Below are 8,622 nucleotides of genomic sequence, written 5' to 3'. Positions count from 1 at the left end.
AGATTCATTCTATGTTTGAGGGGGAACATTGCTTAGATTGATTGAAGATGTACTCTCATGTTGAGGGAGGAGCCTTACTTGGTGTTTCTGCATCTAGTATTCGGATTACCATAATTCTCGGATCTATGTCACAAAATGTTCTTCATATTTTCTGATAGGTTATTTGAAGCTTTTGTCCTTTTTGTCAAAAAGGGGGATTATATGTGTTGATAGACATTTGGCTTCATTATTTATCTTGGTTAATCAACACTGAGTGTGGTTTTGTCAAAAATGCCAAAAGAGTGAGTTTGTAACGACATGATTATTTGAACCGATTTGAATCATGGTTCAACCGAGACTTTGGTCGACCGAATCAATGTCGTATTAATTGGTTTGGCATCTTTGACAAAAGGTGATCAGAATTATTATTGTGAACACTTAAATCAAGGTAAATTAGGAAAATATATTATTTTTCTCTACAAAATATTTTGGAATATATTTTTTAATGAGATTGATTTCTAATTTGAGTCAATGGAATAAACCCTACAAATACACACAGAAAATACTGTTCACTTATAGAACTGTTCACACAGGAACACTGTTCACGACGCGACATTGTTCATCGGTACTGTTCACTGGCTACTGTTCACGCCAAAATTCAAGATTATTCAAGCGAAAATATCGTCGTGTCTATTGTTAACACAAGAGCTAATCGTCATCTACCGAGAAGAACTTACGAGGTATTCATGGCTCTTTGTGTTAGGATTTCATTGAACTGATTAGATCACTTATTCATTCTAACAAGAAATTATCTACAAGTGAAAAACAAGTTATTCTTCTTTAAAAAGAAAGTACAAGCTATTCTTCTTTAAAAAGAACGGATCCTATAGTTATAAGTTATGGAAGTACTCCATTTAGTCGAGGGGTTATGGTGAGGTCTACCTGATTGTTAGCCTAGGAAAATTTCATATACTTGCCCATGTTAAAAGTAGAGTAGTTTCACTTAGGAATTGCAGAAAGAGTTTTGGTGAGGTCTAGCTGGTTGTTAGCTTAGGGAAATTCCAATTATACTTGTAATTCTCATTATAGTGAAGCAGTTTTGGACGAGGTCCCGTGGACGTAAATTCCGTATTGATTTCGAACCACGTAGAAAATATCGTGTGTATTTTTCTTTTTACACTTTATACTTACTTCCTGCATAAACACACGATTTGTCTTAATCTGTCTAACTGTGGCAAAATCGTTAAAATCATGACGGCCTGTGTTGTTTCGATATATAATCAAAATCTCATGATTAGGTAAATTATAAAAAGTGTTTACCATCTAAGAATTTCTCTCTGTAATTAATTATATTATTTTCAACTCTAAGCTAATATTGTTAAGAAAAAAATAAATAAATAAGGTGCATGCACATATATGAAATTCCTTAGTACAGTGTATCACTTTTCGAGTTTGTTTGCACATTTCCCCCCTATATAAATTAAAAGCCCTGACCATTCTCCAACTTATTCTCACTTTCAATAAACCCATCTCCCACAAAGTTAGTATAATTTGTCACTTCGATCATATGTGCTCTCTTTGTTTCCAAGTTTTAAAATTTTCTAAAATAAAATATAAAAATAGAACGTACGAATAAATAAAAATGTTGTGTAAGCTAGTGGAGATTGTTACTAGTAGACGCAGAAGCGCTACAAAAAGGATTAAAGGCACTGTAATTCTGATGAAGAAGAATGTTTTAGACTTGAATGACTTTAGAGCTTCGATTCTTGATCGTATTCATGAGCTTGTCGGTCAAAAAGTCTCTCTCCAACTCATCAGTGCCGTTAATGGCGACCCTTGTAAGTTTTCCTTTGATTTGTAACATCATAAATATCTTCATTAGTATTATTGTATTTCTTCTCATCATGAATATTATTGATGTATTACCTAATTTCTTCCTGTTAAGAGTTGTATATAAAAGAAAAACGTCACTGAATGGGCAAGAGAGGTACATCAAGCATAAATTTGAGGGAATATAAAAGTTTTCCTCTTATGGTAATTTATTGTTATTTTTGTGAGATTAATTTTAGTGGAAATCATTTGTTACGTACAAACAGCGTAAATGTTTTAATATGTCTTTTTAGACGTAAATGTAAATCAATATTTCTTTCTGTTTTCTTTTATTCTCAACTTGTTTCACAAATATTTTTAAACATATTGACAATTTTTATTTTCATTTGTTTTTGCAGCAGGAAATGGATTAAAAGGAAAACTAGGTAAGAAAGCATACTTAGAAGAATGGATTACAACATTCATTCCAATCGTTTCAGGAGAGGTAGCCTTTAAAGTCACATTGGATTACGACGAAACCATCGGAATTCCTGGAGCTTTCCTTATTAAAAATGATCTTCATAGCGAATTTTACCTTAAATCTCTGACTCTTGAAGATTATCCTGGCCATGCTGGCAAAATCTACTTTGATTGCAACTCTTGGGTATACCCTGACAAATATTACAATAACAAGGGCCGCGTGTTCTTCTCAAACAATGCGTATCTCCCGAGCGACACGCCGGAGCCTTTGCGGGAGTATAGAGCGGAAGAACTTGTCGAATTGAGAGGAGATGGAAAAGGAGAGCTTCAGGAATGGGATAGAGTTTATGACTATGCTTTCTACAATGATTTGGGGGAACCTGATAAGGGTGAAAAATATGTTCGTCCTGTCCTAGGAGGATCCGTGGGCTATCCATATCCGCGTAGAGGAAGAACGGGTCGGCCTCCGACTAAAACAGGTCATTAAAATTAGCAACACTTCTTTTTTTCCCTTTAAGTTAGAGCAACACTTGATTTGTATATAAATTAATATAATTTGTAGCATTTGATTGCCCACCTTATATTTCAATTAGGAGGAACAATGCACTATAAAATTATAGGTTGCAAAATGAACATTTTAGATTATAAGGAGGTGTATATATGTCTATTTCCTTGCAGATCCTGAGACTGAGAGTAGGCTACCAGCAGTGAAGAGCTTAGACATTTATGTTCCAAGGGACGAACGATTTGGCCATGTGAAGCTATCGGATTTCCTGTCCTCTGGATTAAAATCAATCGCTCAAGTGATTCAACCTGCATTAGAATCTGTTTTCGACAAGACTCCGTTCGAGGTTGATAGCCTTGAGGAAGTGCTTAAACTGTACAAAGGAGGAATCAAGCTACCTGACGAACTTCTCGAAACAGTTAAAGATAACGTGCCTCTAGAGCTTCTCAAGGAAAGCATGCCGCATGAGGGAGTTCTCTTCAAATATCCTATCCCCCAAGTAATTCAAGGTAAATTCCTAATGAATGAATTCTTAATTTTTATTTAGAAGGCTCTGTTATAATTAATTAGTCGGCGTAAAATATGAGCAGAAGATACATATGCTTGGTCCAGTGATGAAGAATTTGCGAGAGAAATGTTGGCTGGAGTAAATCCTGTCGACATAACACGTCTTCAGGAATTTCCTTACAAAAGCAAGCTAGATCCTAGAGAATATGGCAATCAAGACAGTACAATTACCAGACAAGACATTGAGGACAAGTTAGATGGGCTAAGCATAAACGAGGTTAGTAATTACTACCTCCGTCTCTAATTAATTCTCGCTTTTCCTATGCAATACGAGGTTAGTAATTACATAGTATATTTTTACGATTCTTCATTTTCGCATTCATAACCACTTTTGGTAAATGATTTACACTTTTGAATGTTATACAGGCAATTAAAAGCAACAAGCTATTCATTTTGGAACATCATGATGAGTTGATGCCATACTTAAGGCGAATAAACACCACCAACATGAAAACTTATGCTTCTAGAACTATCCTTTTCTTGAAAAAGGATGGAACGTTGAAACCATTGGCGATAGAATTAAGCTTGCCACATCCAAATGGAGATCAATTTGGTGCCATTAGTGAAGTCTACATGCCAGCTCATCGGGGTGTGGAAGGATCAATTTGGATGTTAGCTAAAGCTTATGCTACAGTTACTGACTCTGGTTTTCATCAACTCATTAGTCATTGGTACAAACTTAATTTCTGTTTTAACATATAAATAGGTACTCACTAATTTCAATTTTTGAAGTACTTGTAATTTTATTTTATTTCTATTGCAGGCTAAACACACATGCTGTGATTGAACCATTTGTAATTGCAACAAATAGGCAGCTCAGTGTAATGCACCCAATCTACAAGCTTTTGCATCCACATTTTCGCGACACGATGAATATAAATGCATTTGCTAGGCAAATTCTGATCAATGCTGGTGGATTACTGGAGGCAACCGTTTTTCCAGCCAAGTATTCATTGGAAATGTCCTCTGCAGTTTATAAAAATTGGGTTTTCACTGAACAAGCACTTCCTGAAGATCTCAAGAAAAGGTAATTAATTAGACTTTTGAACTACATTCTCGTTAAATTTTATTTTAATGATGTGATTAAGTAAATTCATATATATAGGGGAATGGCATTTGATGATCCGGAATCACCACATGGTATACGGCTTCTGATAGAAGACTATCCTTATGCAGTTGACGGATTAGAAATTTGGTTTGCAATAAAAGAATGGGTTCAAGAATATTCCTCTTTTTACTATGATTCTGACGAGAAGATCAAAAATGATAATGAACTCCAATCCTGGTGGAAGGAAGTTATCGAAAAAGGACATGGCGACAAAAGAAACGAATCCTGGTGGCCTAAGATGCATACAATAAAAGAACTCGTAAACTCCATCACTATTATAATTTGGATAGCTTCTGCCCTCCATGCTGCTGTTAATTATGGTCAGTACCCTTATGCAGGATATTTACCGAATCGCCCCACGATAAGCCGGAGATTTATGCCGGAAAAGGGCAGTCCTGAATATTCCGAGCTCGAGAAGAATCCAGAGAAAGTTTTCTTAAAGACTATAACTGCTTTAGTTCAGATGCTTGCTGGTGTCTCGTTGATAGAGCTTTTGTCGAGGCATTCTAGCGATGAGGTGTATCTTGGGCAAAGAGAAACACAAGATTGGACATCGGACGCTGTGCCGTTGCAGGCGTTCGACAAGTTTGGCAAGAGATTGAGTGAAATTGAGGATAGGATTGTGGCAAGGAATAATGAAGAGAAGTTGAAGAATAGGATCGGTCCTGTTAAGGTACCTTATACATTGTTGTTTCCAACTAATGAAGGATGTGGAGTTACCGGTAAGGGAATTCCTAATAGTACTACAATGTAGAGAGCTCTCTGCGTAATCTTGTAGTGTCTTGTCTTGCATAAAAAACAAAGAACTGGTTTTATATAAGGTTGAAGGAATTAAAGATTTTAGGTTTTTTAAAAGAGAATATAATTATTGTTTGTAACTTTTTGATGTGATTGTTCTTGTCTTTTAGAATTACTAAACCATGAGCAGTAAGGAAATCCTCAAATTTGAAAAATCGTAATTTTTTTTCTAAAGTTAATGGTATGCACCTAAAATTTATTCATACATCAAGATTATTGTCTTGCACAAACTAAATACTACTCTTTTTTTCTTTTTTCTTTTTTTTTTTAAATTATAGGTAAGATTTTGTAACTACTTGTTAGTTATCACATTCGGTGACATAATCTTAAAAGAATTAGGACTACTACATTTCAATCATGTTGGTTCGAAACAACCTCAGTGGCAAGGAAGTAAGATAAAAACCCCAGATCCTTAGTGAGAATGTCCAAGCAAGAATCTGAATGTAGTCAACTATAAGTTTCAAGTTGCTGCCGATCACAATTATGTCATCAACATAAACAATTAAAATGATAGTGTTACACCATGAGCATTTGTAGAGAATAAATTGTTTGAGATCTTGGTACCCGACTCTTGAAACTTGTTTAAAACCATAGATAGCTTTACGAAATGTGCACACATAGTCAGGCCAGTTAGAGTCGATAAAACCTTTAGGTTACCTTATACCAAAAATATTATTTTCAATCCTATAAATTTAATTCATGATTTTGCAATACAAAAACTATAAAGGTAAAATATTGAATTTTAGGTGTAATTATTTTAATTTTTGTAATACAGTTTTTATCATAAATTTATTTTATACATAAAGCCTCTTTTTACATTTCATCTAGAGCCCCAAATCGGTTGAGCCAGCCTGCACCATGAACATGATTAATTCAGTCATAAAGTAAACCAAATACTATTCTTCCTTTTTTTTTTTCTTTTTTTAAGAAGAATAATGTTAGGGACAGTGAGTTAATGTTTTATCCTTAGCATTACTCTTTTTAGAATTACTAAACCTTAGGCTGTATGGAAATTGCAACACGTACGTACACAAGCAAACATTATAGTATCATTATGTGTAACAAAACCAGAGCACTCTGAAGCCAAGTAATATGTAAAGACAATTGTACATGCATATGATCCCAATTCATGAAAATGGCATGTTCGCCACGTCCCTGACACCAACACACTTGAATTTCAGTATAAATACGTATGCACATTTCAGTTCTCTCCTCATCAAATCATAAAAACAAAACAAAAGATGGCTTACTCTTCTCTGCTCTATCTTAGCTTTTGCTTTCTTGTTCTCCTCAATGGCTGCTACTCCCAGATGGAGTTTTCTCGCCAGAGCCAGCGCGGTATGAGACACCGACGTGGCCTAGAGCGGTTCAGAACCGAGTGTCAGCTCAGCAACATTGATGCTCTTCAGCCTAACCGTAAGATTAAGTCGGAAGCCGGCGTCACTGAGATCTGGGATCAGAATCAGGAAGAGCTCCATTGCGCTGGAGTTGTCGTCGTTCGACACAAGTTCGAACAGAGAGGACTCTTGTTGCCTTCCTTCAACAATGCTCCTCAGCTCATGTACATTGTACAAGGTTAGATTTCATTCAACCGGTTTTATGTTAGAATGATTGAACCGGTTCCATTGATTTTGATCGATTCGGTCGGTTTATTTGATTCAGGTAGAGGTATCCATGGAGCTCAATTCCCAGGATGTCCTGAGACATTCCAATCACCACAACAACAATCACAATATCAAAGAAGGCAGACATCCGGAGACGAGCATCAGAAAGTCCGACAATTCCGTGAGGGTGACGTCATCGCATTGCCAGCTGGAACATCACACTGGATTTACAACAATGGTCAATCCCAGCTTGTCTTGGTCTCACTTGTTGACCAGAGCAATTTCGCTAATCAGCTCGACCACAACTACAGGGTACAAAATAATGTTACAGTATTTACTTTTAATCAAGTCTATTTAGAAGATTTAACCATTTTTTTTAAACGTACTACTATTAATTAAATATGGTCGATTTTGTTAATGTAACGATATTTAATTGTCTGATAATTATTTTTCAGAAATTCTTCCTGGGCGAAACCCACAACAAGAAATCCAAGGTAGACTAGGAGAAGAACAGCGCGAAAGGGAGAGCGAATATTCTAGAAGTCAATGCAACAATGTCTTCTGCGGAATGGAGACGAGGACATTGGCCGACGCTTTCAACATCGACGCTCAACTCGCAAAGAGACTTCAGGGAGAAAATGATAACAGGGGCATAATCGTCCGCGCCAAGGAAAGTTTCGATGTTATTAGGCCACGACAAGAAGAAGAAGAAGAAGAATACGAACACGAGAGGAGGTTCGACAATGGCTTAGAGGAGACATTTTGCTCAATGAGACTTAATCACAACATTGCTGACCCAAAACGTGCTGATGTTTACAATCCACGTGCTGGACGAATCACCAGCGTCAATAGCTACAATCTTCCCATCCTAAGCCACCTACAACTTAGCGCTGAGCACGGATTCCTGTACAGGGTAAGAAATGCGTACTCCCTTTCGCAATCGTAGATGCAAAACATCATGTATTTTTATACGAATGGAGTAATTAATAATGAATGGCGAATGGTTTTGTATAAATGTGCAGAACGGTATCTATGCACCACACTGGAACGTCAATGCACACAGCATCATTTACGTGACACGTGGCAGTTGCCGATGCCAGATGGTCGATAACAACGGTCATCAAGTATTCAACGGACAACTTAGAGAAGGTCAAATATTGGTTGTACCTCAGAACTACGCTGTCACGAAGCAGGCAACCAGCGAGGGATTCGAGTGGGTTTCGTTCAAGACTAACGAGAATGCTAAGGTCAGCCAACTTGCCGGACGAGTTTCGGTGACAAGGCCATTCCGGAAGAAGTGTTGATGAACTCGTTCAGGATTTCAAGGGAAGAAGCTAGGAGACTCAAGTTCAACAGAGAGGAAGCTACATTGCTTCAGAGCTCAAGGTCACAGTCTCAGAGAGAGTAAACTATATACTAAACACAATACAAAATGTAAACTGTTGTAAGTAGTAATAATGAATAAATATAAGAATGCCCCGTTTGATGGGGTATCTTAAGGAAATGTATGAATCCTCAAAGCGACAAAAATGTTTGTCTATCAAGGAGCTGAATTCCAAAATAAAAATATGATTATGCTACTATTTTCAATATCCAAATTAGCCATATTGATGTCGTGCCTTTTTGCTTGGACCTTTATTATATTATCAATGTCTTGCATTCGGAAAGATGGTCCTTTTGAACAAATTCCATGGATTTTTCAAATGCTAAATTTTTATTTTTATTTTTTGAAGATCCCAAATGCTTTGATTTTATAGTTTGATATGTTTTCC

At 36.4% G+C, this 8,622-nt stretch overlaps 1 protein-coding gene and 1 pseudogene across 1 annotated transcript; both read left to right on the top strand.

The window, feature by feature from the left end:
* Window positions 1-1,621: 1,621 nt before the first annotated feature.
* On the top strand, window positions 1,622-5,202 carry LOC139882649 (probable linoleate 9S-lipoxygenase 5; annotated as a pseudogene).
* Window positions 5,203-6,487: 1,285 nt separating this feature from the next.
* Window positions 6,488-8,258, top strand: LOC139882644 (legumin B-like). Its single transcript, XM_071866926.1, is given in 6 exon segments — window positions 6,488-6,821; window positions 6,909-7,162; window positions 7,306-7,318; window positions 7,321-7,763; window positions 7,873-8,125; window positions 8,128-8,258. Coding segments are annotated over 6 exon segments (1,428 nt in total).
* Window positions 8,259-8,622: the final 364 nt, after the last annotated feature.

Source organism: Rutidosis leptorrhynchoides, unplaced genomic scaffold, assembly GCF_046630445.1.
Source record: "Rutidosis leptorrhynchoides isolate AG116_Rl617_1_P2 unplaced genomic scaffold, CSIRO_AGI_Rlap_v1 contig296, whole genome shotgun sequence".
Taxonomy (NCBI): Eukaryota; Viridiplantae; Streptophyta; class Magnoliopsida; order Asterales; family Asteraceae; genus Rutidosis; species Rutidosis leptorrhynchoides.
This window is presented reverse-complemented; position numbering and strand designations above follow the sequence as displayed.